The following is a 21,906-nucleotide window of genomic DNA, read 5'->3' as shown; positions in this document are numbered from 1 at the left end:
CAGCGATATATCATCTGCATATAATGATATTCTATCATCGTGCCCCTCTGCCCATTTCAAAACCCTCACCATAACATCTCGCCTAACCCATGCCGTGAGTGGCTTCAGCATCAGAGCCAATAGCAGGGGGAGAGAGGGGAACATTGCCTAGTACCCCTATTCAGTGGGAAGAGTCTGGATGTATAATTATTGACTCGGACCTGTCCCCAAATATCTGTATACAGTAATCTCACCCAACCCATACATTTAGGACCAAAGCCCATACACCTCAAGACTTCAAATAAATAGGGCCATTCGTGGAATCAAATGCTATTGAAGCGTTCAGGGAGAGGATCACAGCGTCTTCTTCAAGAAACTCACTACATGCTATTACGTTATGGAGGCGTCTAATGTTTAATGCTGTGTACCTCCCGGGCATGAAGCCCGCCTGGTCCGGGTGAACCAGTGATGAAATGACCGCTATTAGGCGTAGGGCTAGGACTTTAGCTAAGATCTTTGCTTCCACATTGATTAGGGAAATCAGACGGTAGGAGCCACATGCATCAGCCGGCTTACCCAGCTTCCTAAGCACTACAATGGATGCTAGTCGTTGGTCTTCTGGTAGGAGACCCTTCTCATAGCTTTCTTCAAACATAGCCCGTAAATGAGGCGTCACCTGCGTGGCTACTACCTTCAAAAACTCTATGGGGATCCAGTTGGGGCCCATCGTTTTGCCGGATTGAATTTTGCTCATTGCTTGTTGAATCTCCACATCCGTCAAATCTCCCTCCAATGCCTCTCTGTCTTCGTCCGACAATACCAGTATGTCACTGTCCTCGAGGAGTCGGTGTGAGTCCTCTGAAGTGTATGAAGTGGATGGGGTGTAAACTTGTTCTAGGTGGTCCGTGAAGGCGTTGGCTATGTCTCGCGGGTTCGTGTTGTGCGACCCATCCCCGAGAGTCAACTGAGGCACCCATCTCTCCCCTTACTCCCTCCTCTCCAGCCACACCAGTAATTTTCCGGCGCTGACCCCTAGTTCGTATAATCTATGTGTTGTGTGAAGGAGTTTGGCCTGTATCTTTTCTCTAGCTAATATCTTAGCCCCAAGAAACTTTTTTTTTTTGTTAAAGATATTTTTATTGAGAGAACAGAAAGATAGAAACAATAGAAGAGAAAGGGGGAGGAAAGCACATGAATTGTAAATCAAAGAAGTACCCACGCAGGGGCTGAGCAGTGTCATCATTCAGGGCAGGACAAAGGAGGACAAAAAATAAAAAGTGCAAAAGTCAGCCCGGAAGAGCGTCAAGCCCTCTGCGGAATCCGGATGGGAAAACCCGTCCGGGTATCGGGCAAGTCTATCCAAGGCAGAGGCGGAGTCGACCAAGTCCATGCACGCCTCCATGTAGTTCGGCCATAAGAGAACCAACTCGCAGTGAGATCATAAAAATCAAAGCGTCCACATCCCCTTACAGAAAAGAAAAACAAACCCGAAAACCCCCCCTCCCAGAGGCTCCAACATCCCCATTGCACCCAACCCCCCCCGATGGTGGCAGCCAGACAACAACCTCTCACACAAGCACAGTTCACACCTGAAACAGATGTAAGGCACGTATAGTGGGCGGGCAGACCGCTGACGGCAACCCCCGAGAGAGAAAGCGGACTAGCGGGCCCCATCGGAAAGTAAAGTTCTTAAAGTTATTCCTAAAAATATCCGCCATACGCTCCACACTCAGCAGCCTCCACAACCTAGCAAACCAAAGGGACAGAGCTGGGGCCTCCTTCTTTTTCCATGCAGCAGCTAGAGTCAGTTTAGCCGCACCCAGACAGAGCCAAAGGATGTGTTTGTCAGCCCTGGTCTGGTGCTCCAGAAGCGAGTCCCGAAGGCCAAGGAGCACAAAGCCAATGGAATCTGGAATCGGGTAGCCCAGGATCTCCCTAATATGAGACAGAATCTCCTCCCAATAAGGGCGTATGATGGGGCAATCCCACCAGATATGGCGAAAGTCACCCAGGAGGCCACAGCCCCGCCAACATCTATCAGAAGCGGAGGGAAAAATCTTGTGCAATCGGGACGGATACAGATACCAATCTAGCATGGTCTTCATGTGTGCTTCTCTCAGATCGATCGAGTGGTTGAATGTGCGTAGATCTCGCCAAAGATGGGACCACTCGTCGTCGGAGATGTCGCGCCCTAGATGCTCCTCCCACAAACCAATGTATCTAGGGCGAGGTGAGAGGGCCGTGGTTAACAACAAATCGTAGAGAAAGGAAATCACCCCCTTCATAGATGATGCGCGAGTAATATAGGATTCGAAATCCGTGGGAGGCCTCGTCGCAGCGTCCCGCACCTCAGGAGACAATGCCCAATGTAGCAGCTGGGCGTGCCGGTAGCGCTCAGTAGGTGGCACACCATAGTCACGCATGCAGTTTTGGAAGGTGAGCGGCTCATAGCCATGAAACAAATGTGTAAGTGCGTGGCAGCCCCCCGCCTTCCACCCATCAAAGGGCCCCTCAACAAGAGCCGGCGGGAACGCTGGATTAAAGTGGATAGGCGTGAAGGGGGAGGGAAAGGAGGTCCATCGTTCATCGTTAGAGACCGAGTCCCAGACCTTCAAAGTGGTGCTCGTAGGAGTGCTAATGTATGCGTTGCGAGGCCGATCCCCCTTCGCATTCCAAACCAGGTCCCAAATAGAACGCCCCGCCACACTCCTGTCCATATGCAGCCAATGCTTTTCTGACTCCATTTGGGTCCATTCGGCCAACAACCGGAGTTGCGCCGCCTTGTAGTAAAGAAGCATGTCTGGAAGGCCAGCCCCACCCTTCTTCAAGGGTCGACGGAGCGTAAGAAAGGAGAGTCTAGCACGGCCCCCCTGCCAGATGAAACGCAGAACCATAGTCTTCAAACGTCGAAAGAAACCCCCGTCCAAGGGAATGGGGAGGGCTTGAAACAGATATAGAAGCTTGGGGAGCAGCGTCATCTTGACAGCATGCACGCGCCCGAGCCAAGAGATAAACATAGGTTTCCAGCAATTCAGCTCAGCTTGTATCTGAGTCAGCAGAGGAGGGAAGTTGGCTGCATACAGGGTGGCGACGGAGGAGGTCAGCTTAACCCCGAGATATTGAATGGAGGAGCCAGACCAGGCCAAGGGCGTGAGCGGTCTAATGCGCTCTACCTCAGAGGTCGGAAGCGTGAGATTGAGTATATATGATTTGCCGGGGTTGACCCGAAACTCCGCCACTGCTTCGAACTGGGACAGCACATCCTGCACCCGTGGAAGGGAAGTCCCGGGGTCGGCTAGCGACAAAAGGACATCATCAGCACACAAAGATATTTTATGCTGTTCTCCTGAGAAGGGAAAGCCCACAATATCCGTGTCCTCCAGAACCCTAATGGCAAGAGGCTCTATGCTAAGCGCAAAAAGTAAGGGGGATAGGGGGCAACCCTGCCTTGTGCCTCGGGAATGAGCAAAAAATGGTGAGACGTGACCATTCACCATGACCCTCGAACGCGGGTCCTGATAGTTGGCCCGAAGCATATCTATAAATTTGGAAGAAAAGCCAAAAGCATGTAGAGTAATAAAGAGAAAGTTCCAGTCCACCCGATCGAACGCCTTTTCAGCATCAAGGCCTAGCAGAACAGCTGGAATCCTAAAGCGTTCAGCTTTCTCAATCAGATGAATCAGCCGTCTGGTGTTGTCGTGGGTCTGACGACCCTTTATAAAGCCTGATTGATCCGGATGGATGAGAGCAGGCATAAGGTTCTTGAGTCGGGTGGCTAAGATAGAGGAATACAACTTGGCATCAAGGTTCAGAAGGGCTATGGGCTGGTAGGATTCACACTTGGAGGGGTCTTTCCCCGCCTTGGGAATAATCGAAATCATAGCCTCCGCCATAGTGCCCGAAGTGTGGCCCGCCTCCCTCATGGTGTTGAAAAGGAGCACCAAGCGGTCACACAACTCGGACGCGAACGTCTGATAAAAGGCGGCCGTATAGCCGTCCGGGCCCGGGGCTTTTTGCGGTTTGAGGGACCGAATGGCCGAGAGCACCTCCTCCCTAGTAAACTGGGCCTCCAGAAGCTCATTCCATTCCTTGGAGACCTGCGGTAGCGACAGGGCTTCCAAATACGCTTGCTGAGCGGCCGGCACTAGGCGGTCCGCCGAGTATAGTGCAGCATAGAAGTCGCCGAAGAGCTCTGCCTTGACCGCATCCCTGTGTTCCACCACCCCGGCGGGGGTCCGGATGCCACCCACATATTCTCTTTCACGTTTATCACGGAGCTGCCGCGCTAGGTGCTTCCCCACTTTATTGCCCTGGGCATAGGAGAGGCGCCGTAGACGCAGGAGGGTATATTCAGCACGATTACTATAGTGCGCCCTGAGCTTCCCTCGCATCGCAGCAAGAGGGCGAAGAGTCTTTCTAGAAGGATTCTGCTTATGCGCAGTTTCCAACGCAGTCAACTCCGCCTCCAGGGCCTCCCTTTCCTCACGACGAAGCCTGTTCAGGGCGGAGTTCAAAGCAATGCACGTGCCCCGTGTCGTCGCCTTGAAAGCGTCCCATTGGGTAAAGACCGAGGTGTCACCAATCTTATTCAAATCAAAAAACTCACCAATGGCCGCCCTAAGCTTCTTGCAGGATTCTTCATCTCGCGTGAGGGATGCCGGGAAATACCACTTGCGATGGGGGGACGACTCTGGGGCCCAGGCCAGGCATGTCGCTAAAAGGCTATGATCCAAAACTGAAAGTGGAAAGATTTTGCTGTCGCGCAGGGCGCCCTGTAAAGACTGATGCACAAAAATATGGTCGAGACGGGAATATGTGTGGTGAACATGTGAATAGAACGTGTAGTCCCTAGTGCGGGGGTGGAGGGAGCGCCAGCTATCAATAAGGCCCAGACTTAACAAGTTATCCCGCAGCTCCGGGGAAAAGAGACCCGTCTCCGTCCTCTGTTGATGTGAACAGTCAAGACTCTTATCCCAAACCAAGTTGAAATCCCCCATCACAATCAACGCCCCCTCTCCAAAGTCCCCAATCACACTCAGAAGATTCTCAAGGAACCCATGTTGCCCTGTATTCGGAGCATAAACCACCACCCAAGTGCAGAGCCTGCCCATGAGCATTCCCTTCACCATCAACCACCTCCCCTCCTTGTCCCCCCGCATCCCCACAGGCTGAAACTCAAGGGCAGATCTGAACAAAAGCGCAACTCCACGGTGCTTAGTAGTGGCTGAGGATTTATAAATCAGAGGATACTGCCTGTGCTTGAGCCTGGACTCATCTTTGCGGGCCAAATGAGTCTCCTGCAGGCCCACCACATCTAGCTGATGATCTAAAATATACTTCCAAACTTTCTGGCGCTTTTGAGGAGAATTAAGGCCTTTAACGTTCCAAGAGCCTATCGTGACAGGCAACATCGAGACCAACTACCCCCCTCAGCGCTCCAGTCAATGCATCCCAACTCAAAGTACAAACCATACACACCACTGCCATACCAGGTCCCCACCCACCACCACCGGGATCCATCCCCAACAAGCCTACCAGAACCCACAGGAGCCTCAAAAACAAACCATAAAAAGGGGAAAGCAAAAAGTAGAAAAAGAACAATGAAAGCCGGACATGACCGTAAGGGTCGGGGGTAGAAGACCCAGGTAATGCCCCCCCCCGAGTCCAGGGTCGAGGTAACCCTCCATCGGAGAACTGTCCCACAGAGTACCTGAGGTGGTAGAGCCCCCCGGCTCCCACGGGCCGCTGTTGAGGGGGCCTGAGCCGCCGAGGAGCTGTCCACTCGGCTCGATTCAGTCACCTGGGCCACCGAGGCCAAAGCATCTCCCCTTTCACTCTGGCTCGCCGCCGGGGATGGCCCCTCCGCTGCGCCATGCCGGCCCACTCTCTGCCAAGGCGGGGATCGAGAACGGCGACGTCTTCTTGGCGAGGCGTTGGCGTCCGCCGACGCAGAGGTCTCCTCCATGCCAAGCAAGTCCCTGGCGGCCGACACTGTTCGCACTTGTACCAGTCTATTTTGCCACCGGAAGATCAGCCGAAAGGGGTGACCCCAGGAATAGGACACCCCGTGCTCCCTCAGGAAGGCCGTGACTGGGCGGAAGTCTCGTCGCTTTTGCAGGGTGGAGGCCGCCAGATCTTGGAAAAGTTGAGGGCTGTGCCCACGAAAAAGCAGATTGTTAGTATCTCTCGCCTTCCGCAGGATCGTCTCCTTCAGCTGAAAGTCGTGGACACAAACCAAGATGTCGGGAGGCGGCGAGCGCGCGCCACGCGGCAGGCCTACCCGATGGACTCTGTCCATCCTGACTTCATTGCGATCGTCCTCCGCCAAAATGTGCAAAAAGAGGGCCTCCACATATTCCCGCAGGTTTCCTCCGTCTCCATCCCACGGCACCGCTCTTATTCAAATGTTATTGCGACGGGACCCGTTTTCCAAGTCCTCGCAGTGCGTCTGGAGGTCCAGATTCTGCTCACGAAGCTGGAGCAAGTCTTGCTGCAGTTGATGGACATCTCCACTGAGGCCCAAGTCATGGTCTTCCAGGGTCGCCACCCGCTCGCCGATGCCGTCCACATCACGGCGGACCTCCCTGAGGTCGGAGGCTAATTGTGCTTTCAGCTCCGTGAAATCCTCCTTGATGGAGGAGAACAGTTCAATCAGGAAGGCCTTCATGACCGGGCCATCAGCATCGTCTTTGGTCGGTGACTTGCTAGGACCGGGGGGTGATCCAGATGCCCCCTTACCGGGACCTTCCTTCCCCGATTTAGTCAGGCGATTCCTCGTCGACATGATGCGACGCCCCAGCGCAGATGGTGAGAGGCAAGATGGCACCACCTCTCCGCCCGTTCGTCGTCTGCGCTGTCCAGCAAAGCTCTAGACAGGACGGCGCCTCCTCGTCACCTCCGAATTGCCAGCTAGGACACCGGAATCACAGGCAGGCTCGTCGCATTTCCAATGCGGGGGACTCGCACAGAAGCGCTGCACTCGAACACTTGCCAGAGTTCCGAGTCCCCTCTAGTGAAGAGTCGATGCCGTCCTGACAAAGCCCCGTAGGCAGCTCCGGTGCAAGTGCGTCACCAAAGTAACACCTCGGCTAAGTCCGCCGTCCCGTGTCGTAGCTCGACGGGAGAAGGGACAAACCAATGCAGGACGCCTCGGCGAACCCAAGAGAGCCGAAAGCCGGTGCTGAAATCGTCCCAATACCGCTAAACAAAGCTATGAAGGGCTCGGGGTGCCGGAGGAGCTCGCAGGCACGTCTTACTCCGTCGCCATCTTGGCCACGCCCCCCCAAGACACTTTTTAAGGTGGTTAAGGAACTTGCTGATCCTTGTAATGTGTCTCCTGCACCCTCGCTTTCCAAAAGTCAATGCGACGAGTTTGCCCAATTCTTTATTAAAAAAGTGGCTGACATCCATCTTCAACCTCTAAACTCTGGAATGCCCTGCCACTCTCCATCGGCACATCAGGGTCAGAACCTATTTGTCAACGTGCCTTGAAAATCTGGCTTTTCACCAACCTCTAGTTCTCTTATCCGAGCCTGTCATCTGTCGTCTACCTCAGCGCTGGAAAAAACCCTCGTTGGATGTAGCTGTGCGCTTTATAAACTCCTAAATAAATAAATAACTGTCCAAAGACATCAATCTTAAGCTATCCATAGACATCAAGAACAACTTCTAACTTGGGGTTTCAGACCTTCCTAATCAGCGAATGTTCCAGCCTCAACAAAAACTTTGTAACAGTGTGAATAGTCTTGATTTAACACCCACTATGTCACTCTGACCTACTCCTGACCTCTTCACCTTTCTCACTGTTCTGCAAGCTATATTATCAGCCTCTCCATTGGATCCTCTACCACCATCCAAACTTTATCTACTGGATCCAGTACCATTACATATGATGGATGATTTCCTGAACACCTCATGATGTGATGGCCTTGTCCCTCGAAGTTGGAAGCACACGCTAGTGATTCCACTCTTAAAAAAAAAAAAAAGAATCTGGAGCCCTCAATTTGGTCGAACTTCAGACCAATCTCTCGTCTACCGGTGCTTTCCAAAATTTTGGAGAAGCATCTTAATGCTCATCTCACATCCGACGTAGAGGCCCAAGAAGTTTTTCATACTTCACTGTCAGGGTTGATGGCAAGACACACTATGGTATCCACCCTCCTTGGAGTCACCGAACATCTTAGACGGCCCCTGGATGAGGGCAGTACTGCTGCACTTATCTTAGTGCAGCATTTGATCCTGTGTCACACTCCATCTTGCTTTAACGCCTATCTTCTTTGGGCCTGGAGGGAAAAGTCCTTGCCTGGCTAACTTCATTTCTTAAGGACTGTACATTTCACGTCTGCTCAGCCACTGCCAGATTTGAAATTCAAGCTTTAGCTTCTGGGGTCCCTCAAGGCACTGTGCTAAGCCCTCTCCTGTTTAACCACATTGCTGCTGTGGTTATTTTTCCCCTGTGCTGAAAATCGGAATTCTCATTTAGTCATGACGAGCTCAGCTCGTCATCAGCACAGCTCAACTGTGCCTCATGACGAGCTGAGCTCGTCATGAGCATGGAAGGGGTTAATATTTATCTCAGGCCTTTGGCAAACATAGGTAGAGAGTTGTGGTCTGACTATTTTTTCCTACGCAGATGACCCACAAATTAGATTATCTTTGTCATCAACCCAAGATCATGGGCCCTCAGACCTTAATGTGGGCTTGAGTCGAGTGGCCACCTGGATGAGTGCTAACTCTCTAAGGCTTCATGGTGATAAGATGGAGATCATTATCCTGGGTAAACATGCCCAGCTTTGGGGCCCTCAACACTGGCCCCACTCATTGGGACCTATTCGGACTCAGTCTTCCAAGGCTAAGATACTTTGTTTTGTTCTTGATGACAAACTACCAATGAAACCTCCGGTTACTGCCACCTGTTTCACGGTGTAGAAATTGGAGAGAAAGATCATCTGGATGATCCCCCAATCCGTTATGAAGACCGTGAATCCAGGCCTTTGTTATATCCAGACTTGATTAGGGTAACGACTTCTGTACCTACTTCCCAAACATGCCTCAGTTTCACACCTCCTTCGTGAACTGCATGGGCTGACATTCCCTAAGTGGACCCAATTTAAGGCTCTTTGCTACATGTTTAAGGCAAAATCCAGAATAGGGCCATATTACATCCAAGATCTGGTGACAACTTACATCCCATCTTGTCCCCTGATATCCTCCAACCTGGTTCTCTGCATGGTACCGAGATTCCATTGGGTCTTAATGGAAGGATGTTCTTTTGCAGTGCTCGGTCCAAAACTGTTGAATCCCCTTCCTAAATCTCTCTACTTGCTTTCCGCAAAGGTTTGAAGACATGACTATTCTAATTAGATAGTTCTTCTGTTTCATCATGCTAAGTGCCGGAAATCCTTTAGGGGTAGCTGTGCACTTTACAAAACTACAAACTGATGCTGATTGGAGTGTGACTTCTCTCCTCATAGGGCTTCAGAGAACGGTAGTTTTCATGATAACTTTGAGTAAGAGATAGGATCCTCATCATGGCAGTTCAGAGGGGGCAATATAGCCTTTCAACCGTGGGCCATACCTGAGCAGATAAACAGCATGACTTTTCAGAGGAGCAAGCCTATTTGAGGAAAGAACTGTGGGCTATGAGTTATGGTAATGTGGTATTTATGCTAAATGTCCCCCTCAGTCATTGCCTCCCCTAACTTTCTACTTGCAATCACTAATTTTCTGAAGAAGGAAGCAGGGAGCCGCAACAATATAATGTTTTTCTTATTTAAGTGTGACAGAGGCACCTGGCCATGCATGCACTATGTACAGTCTAAGCTGAAAGCAGTCTCTATCATAAAGGTATTGTAAAAATGTTAAAGTAAAGAGACACTTTAACTGTCATAATGACTGTTACAAGGCCATCTGTGGAAGGTATCCAGTACACTACTGCTGTTCAACTGTGAATATTAATAGTGAGTTATTGATGATGTAAGCAAATATTGAGTAGCTTGTGTCACACATTGATTATGCACATATACTGGATATTCACACTAGTCTTTCTACCCGATATGGGAAGTGGACCCTACTGTATAAAAATGAGTTTGGTCCATCTGTAAAGATATAAGGTTCTTGTTTACCCATGCATCCATTCTAACATCGAGACTTGGTATTTACCTCATCGCCCAGTCTCATTCCTCTTTTCGGCTCAGGGGTCTGGATTCTTAGCACCCATACTACCTCTCTAAGAATCATTTCACCGCTTGCCGTCAATAAGTTCAGTTTGAACAAATAATTATTTGCACAAGGTATTGGTAGGTTTAAGCTTGGCAGGAGTAGACCTTTCTGCCATGTCCTTAGATCAATAAGGGATCTGTTTTTGGGGAGAGGGTGAAGGGTTCCCAAGAGCAAGGATAGGAAGATCCTTGTAGGTTTTGATGTGGACCAGTCATAACAACTGGTCGGTAGAGCAGAAACTGTGATGGGCTCTAAGGAAGGTATCATGTTAGGAACTGGAACTGAGGGAGGGAATCCTGTGGTGTCAGGCTGCCTTACTCTCCTAGAACTGGCTATCACAGACACATCTCAAGTGTGTCTCCAAATTTACTTTCTGTGATTTACTTAAGATGCTTACTCTGCCCCCTCCAGCCCCGCTCCCAACCCCGATTTCAATGCAACCACAGTTGGCCCTTCAGAAAGCTATGACTGCAGAAGATGATAAAGTCATTTAGTTTGCAACTTTGAATGTGCTGCCATAATAAGAGGTAAGGATGTGGGAGCAGCAGAAGGAATGGGCTGGAGGGGAAAGAATACGAGAGAGCGAGAGGAGAGGAAAATTGCAAAGGACAGATAAGAGAAAGAAAGGAGTGAGGATTACGGAGAAAGAATAGTTTTAGAGGAAAAGAAATTTTGGATGGCAGTAGAGACAGCTACTTATGGAAAATGTAATTCCCCCTTCAACCCTCCAGGACTTCCTATGAAAGTTGCAAAAGAGCTTGTGCACATGTAAGCAATGATATTTTGGAATAAATTCCAACCTTCTAGACAGCTTGTAGGGCACAGACTTTGAATGATATTTCTAAGACAGCTGCTTTAATGAGCCACTTGTCAATGGAAGATACAGCTGTCATTGGGAGAATGCCTATGGCTGATCAAATGAACTTGAAGGGATTGAAGGACACTTTGATAAGATGGGTTCAGCTGCAGCCAGGTCAATGAAGAGAGTGGATGGCACTCCATTTGAAAATTGGATTCCTCATGTGTCATGTGATTGGAATAAGTGGCTGAAAGGAATAAAAGTAAAGGATTTTCTCACTCTTAACCAATTGATGGTAAGAGAGTGCTGCAGAGATGAGTGCTCTGTCCCACTGCAGCAATAACTGTTTGACTTGACAGAATAGGATTCAGAGAAGCTTGAAAGGTTGGCTGGAAAGTGGTTCGGCAGAATCTTAACTGTGGGTGAGGGGACCTGAGAAGGTCTTTCACTACGCTTTATTGTTCACCATTTTAAGGTGGATAGACCGAGGCATGGACTTATATGTCTACACACCTCAAATGAGGGGGTTGAACATTCTATGGCTGAATTTACTAGTGTAATGGAACTACTAGTACCTTTTCGCATGTTGGTAAGGATCTCAGTCACTGGGGTAGAGACCTCCCTATGGTTGAACATTGGTAAATGTAATAACGTTTTTCATTGAAAGAAATAAAGATACCTTAAGGTATAATATCAATGAAAAATAATTTAAAATAGTTATTATTAATCTGTAACTAATAACATGAATTACCTCAAATTAGCTCATCAAATTATATGATTTTTAAATAATAAAATAATGTAATATACTAATTTAAATTATACATCTGAATTGGTAAACACAAATTTTAAAACATCCACCCTCACTGAAATGTTTTATTAAAAGTTGAATTCATTTTGATCAAATGTATTAATCTTATTAAAAAATCCAAAAATATTCATCCCACTGTGTAACATTGAATGTCACTTTTTAAAATCATAACCACCTTGTTTGCCACTTGCTTGAAATTCTATGTACACTTCAGTGTTCTTATCTCACATATGATGGTCAACTCTTTGGTACCCTCCTCTCCTGTCTTGTTTCCAGGTTCTTGTGAAACTTGGGCATTCTGTGAAAGTTGCTTCTACCTTCAATAGATTTCTGGTGTTGTTCCTTATGACACACCACACAGGTGGAGTTATCTAGCATATTTGTAAAGAGCTATATAATTCCATAGTATTTGCTTCAGATTATTGGTAACCTTGTTATGTATCTCTAGAGGGACAGTTAGTTTGGTAATAGGTTATGCGTGTTTATTTCACAGAAAGCTTGTTGTGTTATCCAGTAAATGTGCTAGCAGCTTCTGCAGTTACCAAATAAATCCAATGTGAAAAGTCAGCATATATTGTCCCACACTTCAAGTGCCTACTTGAAATGTGAAACTAATATTAATTAGTTTAATAATAGCTACAGTGGTTATTTTAATTTCTTGCCTTGGTTGATTAGGAGTGTGCTGCAGCAGTGCCAGTGATTGGCCAAGTGTGGTGCTGGACTTACTCTGTGACTGAGCTGGAGCACATTTAAGCCCATTTTGACACTTTTAGAGCTTTACTAAACATCGAAGTGTATTTAATGCTGTACAAAAGGTAATAGAACACTGTCCAGGGTCAAAGACAAGCATAACGTTACTGAGTGACAGGAGAGTTAGCTCAGTTGTGGACCGTCAATGTATTGTGATGTAGTGTTCTTCAAAGCAGTGAGTCTTCAGCTGTTTGTCTAATTGGAGTAGCTTTGGGCAGTCCTGATGGATACAGTGATGTTGTTCTAGATCATGGGTGCAGAAAAGGGCTACTGTCTTGTTTTTCTTTTTTACACTTTTTAGCCTGCAATCTGATGATGTTCTGGCTGCAGATGTGCTGTGAGCCACCAGAGATTGTGAACCTGTCTGCAAGATAAGCAGAGCGCTAGTGATGATGGCTTTGTAAATGATGCAGCTGGTTTTGAAAATGGTGTGGGTCGGCAAAGGGAGACAATGGATTTCCATCACGTTTGGGGTGATGTGATCATATTTCTTCATAGTCTTGGATTAGACTTGTTACAGTGTGTAGCATGCACTAAAGCAGTGCTAGTATGGTGTCTGGGAGGTCATAGATCAGTGTGTTACCATGATCCACGTGCAAGAATAGGAGGGTTTAAACACCAGTTCTAAAGTTGCTCTCTGGAAGGCCCTCAGTGGTACATGCCCCTTTTCTCTTTACCCAAGTACTTTTTCAGAACATCTGATCACAGCCAAGGAAGAAGTTTCAAACATAATTATCCTCATGTTTTGGCTACTACTGCATGGAAAAAGCATTGCCACTACATGCTGTGAGAGTTATCACCTTTTACAAAGACCAAATAAGTTCCTGGGCACTGACACTGTGATCAACTCCCCGGTCTGTGAATTGTGTTTTAACATGGGACCCCAACTTTCACAGTCCGGAAGTGAAGAGACATCACCTGAAATTTAAATATCTTCCTGCAAGTGCTATGGGTCTGCCTGTGTCCTGGAAGCCTGCCTGACCTGCTGAGAAGCCCTACTAGAACTTACTGTCCGAAGAAGGAGAAGCGCAACTGCCGAGCCCTAAAGAGATGCTGCCCAGAAGAACAGACTGTTTGTGGAGGATTAATCAGATATAGCCATACTATCCCCTATACTGCCGCCACAACACTTAGAGCCTGATTATATGTTTGGTAGTCTTTCTGTGGGCCGTCATGCCAGCGTCCCACAGGAAGACCTCAACACTCAGTCAGACTGCCCGCCGAGTTTAATCCTGGTGGGCGGTGTGTGCTGCGGCAGTCCCATGGCAGTGCCTTGCTAAGGCTCAAAGGAGATCCATAGAAAGAAAGTGCCATATGATTGCAGAAGCACATTGCTGTATGGGAAGAAATGCACCATATCGTGCATTTCTTTCCCTCCAGGAACTGGGGGTGCAGAAATACAGGGGGCACAACATGACCCCGCCTGCAAGCACGGCCAAGCACAGCGGCAACAGGGGTCCCTTTAAGACCCCCCTATGCCTCTCTCCATCACCATTTCCATGGCAGGGTCACCGCCATGGATAGGGTTGTGGTGAGGCAACTCATAATATGCTTGGCAGTGTCAAGGTGGCACCACTAGTGTCAGACCGCTGAGCCACCACGCGGCATCTGGGATCCCCATCAGTTGCAGCGGTCTAGTGGCGGGCCAACCGCCAAATTTGTAATACGGCAGGTGAACAGCCTGTCTAGCGGTCCATGGACCGCCATCACAACTACAGCAGTCTGATGGACCGCCCTAGTCATAATGAGGCTTTTAGGGCCAGATGTACGACCGATAAAAATGGTGGTGTGCAAATTGTGTCAAATTGCACTCGCAATTTGCAAGTCGCAAAACGATACCTACGAACCAAAGTGGTCTCATGATTGTGAGTTGCTAATGACTCACATCGCTGTCTTGCTCCGCAGCTATTTTGAGTTGGTGAGCGCTTGCAAATAGCGTTGTCGTTTGAAAAGGTTATTTTGCATGCGCAAATAGCCAGAGCGCCAGAAACAAGCCCATTTTGCGCACACAAATGCAAAAAAAACCCATTTGAAAACACTTCCTGGTAGGGCTGAAGGACCCCAAAACAGGAAGTGGTGTCCTAGGAGATTCCTGAGCAGATTAATCAGCACTTGGTTTGGTGCAGCAGCATAGCTCAACACTGCAGGTAGGCTCTCTGAAAAACCACGAGCAGCAAGGCCGGTGACAAGTGTGGAAAGGAGTGGCTGAGGAAACTCAAATTCTCTGAAAAGGAGCTAGAAATTCTAATATAGGACTGCTGCAATAATCATGAGGGGCTGTTTTGGAGGACATTGCACAGTGTCCATGAGGCCGACAAACGTAAGATCTGGAGAGGAATGCAGCAGCGCATTAATGCCCTGAGGGTGGCACACAGGTCTCTGGATGACATCAAAAAAATATGGTTTGATCTGCACTCCAGGGCCAAAGAGGGTGGCAGCATGTCTGTGAGAGGTGCAAGGGACAAGTGTAGGGTTATCTACCGCATCGGAACCATCTTCAGCAAAGGCCATGGTGGAGAGTACACTGAAAAGGGTGGCTATTGTCCGATTTGAGGCCCTTAACACACCACAGCTACCACCAAACCCTGGTAAGTGTGAATTGTGTAAGAAATGTTTAATTCCCCACTAAATCCCTTTCTGGGCATGCATACTAATCATCCACATCCAAAATTCCTCGGCCGCACAAAATAAACCCAAACGGTGCATTATGGGAAACATAGTCAGTGACTTATACAGTGTAGTAACTGAATGACATGAGCTGATAAACATTGCAACATGACTGTGGTAGTAATTAGCATTAAATTATTTTTTTTCCTTACATCTTTGCTACATAGATACACCACTGGGAGGAGAGCATAGTGCAGATGACAATGAGGGAAGCCCGGATCAGGTCCAGATGGAGGAAGGGCAGGATGGGGAGCATCAAGTGGACCAAGTCCAAGAAACACTGCTGCATCGACCTCATCAGAGGCTACAGCCAGTGTGACACCTGAATCATGGCAGACAGCAGCATCAAGACCCACTCTTGTTACCAGGGTCTGTCTAATGCGTCTAACCCAGCAGTCTGTACGCCGTATGCAAGCCAATCTGCACACTCATCCCCCTTCTGTATCACCCAATCAGGTTTTGTTTGGAGGCGTGCAACAGGCGATACTCAGGATCCAGTGCCTGCAACAACAACAACAACAGAGGCCGATAAACATTAAGCTTACCCAGTGATTCAGGAACATCACACAAAAGATCACTGATAACCAGTGCGGGTTGAAAGCTAAATTTGATGCCCTAACAGGTGCCATTGGAATTCTGTGCAAATAATTGGCTGAGGAGAGGGGGCAGCACAAAGGCATTAAGTGCAGCAGGGGACACAAGAGGGACACTTTGAACAGGCCAGTTGGGAGGCTACCTTATGCAACTACCCAATACACGAAGCGCACCCTATGTCTCCAGATGGAGATGGGCCACTACAGTGGTGTTGTGGCATGTTGCCTGCAACAAATTACTGCAGCAGTGGCAACACTGCAGATTAATATGTTTGCCAGTGGTGGTGCTATAGAGGGCGCTGACAGTGAGGTTTCCAGCTGCAGTAGCGTCTCTGCTGCGGAAACACCAACTATGCATATGAGCTGTAGCCGCCAGACTGAGGTTTCAAGTGGCAGCTCTAACCAGGCTGGACGGAGAGGCAGGAAGTGAATTGTGTAGTTCCTGCACAGTCATTGCCCCACATCTTATTCAAAATCAGTGGTGATGTAAACACAATACAGTTGCACATTAATTTTAGCAGGCTTTTTGTGATGGACAGGTTGCCCTGATTTTGTTTGTGCAAACTTGCACAATAAAGCACAAATTCAAGGTTGAATTCACAATGTGTACTGTCTTATGCAGAGGGTAGTTTGTCATTACTTTGGACGTACCTTTAAAAATAATGGTTTGCTATCTGGTCCCTGCGCCTTCTCCCTTCTGCTACAGACCTACCATCCCAATGCTGTCGGGCAGGTGGTCCGGGGTCCCCATCCTCCGATTGTGAATCGTTCACATCCATGGGCAATCCACCCCTGCAGGCTATGCTGTGGAGCATGGCACATGTTGCCACTATTTTGCAGACTGTCTCAGGTGCATACTGCAGGGATCCGCCACTCTTGAGGAGGCACCTGAATTGTGGTTTTAGGATGCCAATTGTGGGCTCGATCACGGCCCTGGTGCGCTGATGTACCCTGTCCTACCGCCTTTCATGTGCATTGTAGAGAGACGGGTACGGTGTGAGGATCCATGGCCACAGGTGAGACAACATGCAGACAGACATTACAGTGCAAATACATCTCACTGTGGACACGTAATTTCAGTACCTAGTAGGTATCCTCCATGAAAGTCACCTCTTTCTAATTTTGGGTATATGCCGCAGTGTCTGAAGATGTATGGCTCATGGGTGCTTCCAGGATATTTGGCAACATTTGTGATGATGTTGTTTGCATCACAGACAACTTGGATGTTGAGGGAATGTGTGCTTTTCCTATTATGGAATATGTATGCTATGCCGGTTGGGTGGACATATGGCCACTTGGGCCCCTTCTATGCACCCTATGACCAGTGGAAACCTTGCTATTCTGTAAAATTGCAGTTATGTATTTTCAAGGTCCTCATCGTTCCTGGGCAGGTAGATGTGCTGATGGATGTGGTGAGGCATGGCATCTAGGAAATTGCTTAAGAAACGCAAAAGCGCCCTCTGCGACACACCTCTGGCCACTGCAATGACATCTTGGTAGATACCAGTGGCCATTAGGTGCAGGGAGCACAAAACCTGCATGTGTGTAGGGATTGCATTGCTACACAGATTTCTGGTTTCCAATTGTGGCTTCAAGGTGTCTATAAGGTCTTGGATGACAGTGCTACTCAGCCTGCACTGGTCATAGATCTCTTCCTCTGTCTACTCGAACAATGTTAGCCTGACTATGAATATCCTCACCTGTCTCCACCTACTCTGCTGAGCAGCCAGTATCCGCATCTTCCTTGCTATCACGTACAGGGCAGCCATTGTGGAAAGATTTCTGATTCATTCTGGTTGTGTTTTTATAGGTTGGGCCTGGTTACCACCTGGTTCTGGTTAGTGCTAAACTGCATGCGCAACGGGGCCTTTTTGCACATTTTCGCTAATTGCGAATGGTTTGTACATTATAATTAGCGACTTGCAAATTGTGAATCGGTATTTTGTAAATGCAAAAAAAGGATGCATTTATTGCGAGTCGGTTTTCATTCGCATTGCAAAGTTATGTTTTGCGAATGGCTTTCGTACATTGCGCACAACCAATTTTGCATACAAAAAATCAGTTTGCCGCCGTTTTTGCACTCACAAAATGGTCATACTTCTGGGCCTTAATCCTATTCACTATGCGCCTGATTCACAAAGGGGCCTCCGCACTTATGGCGAAGGCCCCAGCAGTCGTGGGGGATTCCCTGCACTCTGGGCGCGTTCTCCGCAATGAGAATTCTCATTCCAGAGATTGTGCCCTGAGTGCGGAGACACCCCCATGACTGTGGGGCCTTCGCCATAAGTGCGGAGGCCCTTTGTGAATCAGGCCCAATGGATGGTCAACATCGGTCGTGCTTTGTTGGAACAATATCAATAAAAGTGCCTGTACATTTGTTTATCCATAGTGAAAAGGTTTAGTATCAAACCTGCATCTCCACTTTCAGCTTTTTATATTATGCATTTTTTAATTGTTTTTTTTCTGTATTCCAATGTATCTTTCACATGGAATGCTATTCACATTGCATTGATATGTAGCTGTATGTAAAGAAGTTATATTTGACAACTGTGGTAATTTATGATCTGTTACCTATGGAATCGTGCGGAGAGTTTTGGCACAGCTGACATCAATGACTGTGTGCTTAGTTAAAAAATCTAATTTTAATAATAAAATGTTTTGCAACTGAGAAGTCTTAGTCTACACAAGAAGCCCCAACGTGTTCTAATTTCCAATTTACTCAGAAGAACAAACATCTATAATGGTCCCAAGGCATATTGCTACCTGCCATAGACATCACGAAAAATATCATTTTTAACCCCAGTATAGCAAAGCGACTTCTGATTTCTGAATTCTAATAGTTTTGTGCTCTTAATTTTCAATTTCTGTTGTTCAAGTGGCTGAGCCCCTATTTTTTTTATAGTGTGAACTATTTTAAAGAACATCACATAGGTATTGTCCATTTCCAAAACCAAGTCTTGTAAGAAGGGCAGGGGCCAACAAATCATTTGTATATTTATTATCTTGTAGCTGGCCCTTTTGAAAAGGGCAAAACAGGGACTGTGCCTTCAATGCTATCTAAATAACTATCGACAATAGAAAGGAAATAGTATTTTGCAACACAATCGACTCCCTAAAAATAAAATTATTTTCATTTTTACAGATTTTTATGATGATATGCAGGACATTGATTATTCATTTACTTCAGAGAGGGCCAGACCATTTGAAAACAGTGTTGATGAACTGCTTCTTACAAAAGAATTTCCAGATACCAGTAACCCAGCTATTCGTGTATTCTTTCCTGAAACTTGGATATGGATGGATAGGAAAACTGGGTAAATTTATATTTTTATCTTTTACTTTCATCTATTTATATACATTAGCATTATTTTAAACAACAGCTATATTCGACTTTGGTTAGTGACTATCTGTTTTGTCCATATTTCCCAGAGTCCTATACTTTCTGTCAAGATTTGTTGTGCAATATCGTTAGCGTAATTATTTTGAAGTGCTATAGAAAATTCATCATTCACTTTCATGAGCACTTTCCTGTAACTTGGATTTTACTTGGACATGGTCCGCTAAATGGCTTCTTCTCACTGGTCAGCACAGAGACTTAGTTCAATAAATATTCAGCTCCAAATGTAACCAGTCAAATTTCCCCGAACATCTATCCTACATTATGACAAAAAAATAGAGACCAAGGTAAAGGAGGTAAGATTGCTGCAATCTTTTTTGATTCATGTCCCGCTCAAGAAGACTCATGGCTCATCCAATGACTTTCTAATATTTCCGATCCAAGCAGGTCATGAGTTAAAGCACTTACCTTGTGCTTGTCACCATCTACTTCCCATTACTTCAAAAAAGGAGCTCAGAGGAAAAAGGAATACAGGAAATCCCCCACTCAAAAATTAGCATCAACACAAAAAAACCTTCTTCCTGTACCCCAAATATACATCACAGGATTTGTGGAAGGAAAAAAAGGGCCAGTTACACAATCTAGTTCCTATGGGGTGTATGATTCCTAAAGCTAGGCAACTTCAGTAGGGTGCTGTGCTATTGCAGGGATATAGGAGGCTCCTCATGTAAGCAACCACGACAGCCTAACTGAAATGCTTATCTCAATCTGCTTTGCCTTCATCATCATCATTTAAAAAAAATCAAAGATCAAATTCTAAACAACAATCTTTCACCCTGTGCTGATTATTATGTCAGTCCCTTATAAGAAACAAGATGGATATGAGCCCACACACACAGTTCACTTGACCACACAGAAAAATGCATTCAGGGGACTGTTAAACCCTTTTAATATTCCAGTCCCTGGTACATGTCTAAAACCCAGATTGCATGTACTGACCAATTGTTAAGTGTAGCCAATCATCCCACCCAAGAAGTGTCTAGCTTTATTTCACTTACTTCTCCTTGGCCTTGTTCAACACACCATCTCAGGCTGAGCCCTAATTCTGAATGACTTGAACATTGGGCAAATTACACCTGTAATGCCTACAATCAAAACATTAAAAAAGACATGGGTACCCTGGGCTTTACCAATTGGTCAATAAACACTTGTAATAAGGAGTCTTTAGTCTAGACCTGCGCCTCAGCTTAGTAGGTTCTAACAGCTACCCTGGGGGGCTTACTAGCAAATCAACTTCTACAGTGACAGCCAGCATGATAGTCATTCTAAGCTTACTAATTGTGAGTACTCTTTGTGGGCAGTAATTGACACCACACAACCTAAACATGCGCTCCAAGACTGCATTACACCATCTACATCTGCAAAAAGGGTTTCTAACATTGCCTACTGCTCGCACAAAATCTCTCAAATCCTTACCATGGTCTTGTCCTGACCCCATTATGGCAACCACTTATACATGGACCTCCCCAATGTCTTTCTCTCTCTAAACTGTAAAATGTGCTGCCCACCTGTTTTTTGGTTTGAAACAGCAAGAGCCCCCCTCAAGAGATATTGTCAGGATCCAGACTTGTCCTTTCCCTGTGATGTAGCTCCCTCCTTTGCTTGCTCTCTATCCACATTGTCCCTATTGAAATATGATTGCCATTGTGTACAGAACAATGTCAAGGTAGATTTCAGCAGTCTTGTGCATCACAATGAGAAACTTTCTAGTTTACTTTGGGTGGGGCTTTGTGTTCATTGTCTAGTCTTAAAATGATGTGAGACAACTCTCTATATTGTCCAGATCATAATATTCTCTTGAATTCCCATCAATAATAAATAATATGGGTGCAGGCTAGGAGGCCAAATGATTTGTTCCATTTTTTGAGAAGCAGTCCAAGTGTTATGAATGTTTTGTGGCAGACATTAGTTTCTAAGGAAAAGTCAACTGAGAATGAGATCTTGTGGCTCTTATGCTTCTATGGGAAATGTGTTTAGCTGACTGCATTATGATACTCACCTGATGGTGACTGAGCAGTTATGCAATTGCAGACCTAGGTACATTGCTGTTTTGAGGTCCTGGAGCGAATTGTGTGGACCATTTGGAATTCAAGAGGAAGGGGCATTGCAAGTTCTAGAATTGTTGGTATAAATGCAGTTCAGAATGCCTCTAGGTCTTTACCTTCCTCCTTCTCAGGTGCCCCAAATATGTGTATATTGTCCCTACTCGTCCAATTCCCAAAGTCTCATACTTTGATATGCAAACTCCATAGGTGTATTTAGCATTTTATCTTCAATTGCATCTACCCTTTTTTTTCAGTTGTTTCCAGCCTTGCATCGAATGAGGCAAGTTCATATTATATGGTTTTGATTTCACAATTCAATTACCAATGCAATAAGTCATGGTGTCAGGAATTCACAAGTCTTTCACAACTTGTAATGGTAATTAAGGGGGGCTTAAAGATTTAGGCTTCAGAAGTTTGTCCAAAAGGAGTGATCTGCCGCATTGCTCATTTAGATGTGAGTAATCTCTTACACAGCTGTGCTTCACCTGTGAATCTGGTCTCCATATTATGAATTCAAGAATATTTTTTTAGCATTGGCATCAGGGAGAATATATCATTTTACTCACTCCATCCTGCTACTAACAAAGTTCTCAGTTGTTTTCGAGCGTATAGAGGAAATTACTTCCTTTCACGATTTCCATTCCTCT

The 21,906-nt window shown here is 46.6% G+C and overlaps 1 protein-coding gene across 1 annotated transcript in view; it reads left to right on the top strand.

Annotated features, from left to right (window-relative positions):
- LOC147707493 (CD109 antigen-like) overlaps window positions 1–21,906 on the top strand; it is an 899,009-nt gene that overhangs the window by 526,057 nt on the left and 351,046 nt on the right. The window contains exon 18 of the mRNA XM_086926509.1: window positions 18,960–19,131. Within this exon, the coding sequence (XP_086782635.1) occupies window positions 18,960–19,131 (172 nt within the window). The remainder of the gene's footprint in view (window positions 1–18,959; window positions 19,132–21,906) is intronic.

Source organism: Lissotriton vulgaris, chromosome 6 (assembly GCF_964263255.1).
Source record: "Lissotriton vulgaris chromosome 6, aLisVul1.2, whole genome shotgun sequence".
In the NCBI taxonomy this organism is placed as follows: Eukaryota; Metazoa; Chordata; class Amphibia; order Caudata; family Salamandridae; genus Lissotriton; species Lissotriton vulgaris.
This window is presented reverse-complemented; position numbering and strand designations above follow the sequence as displayed.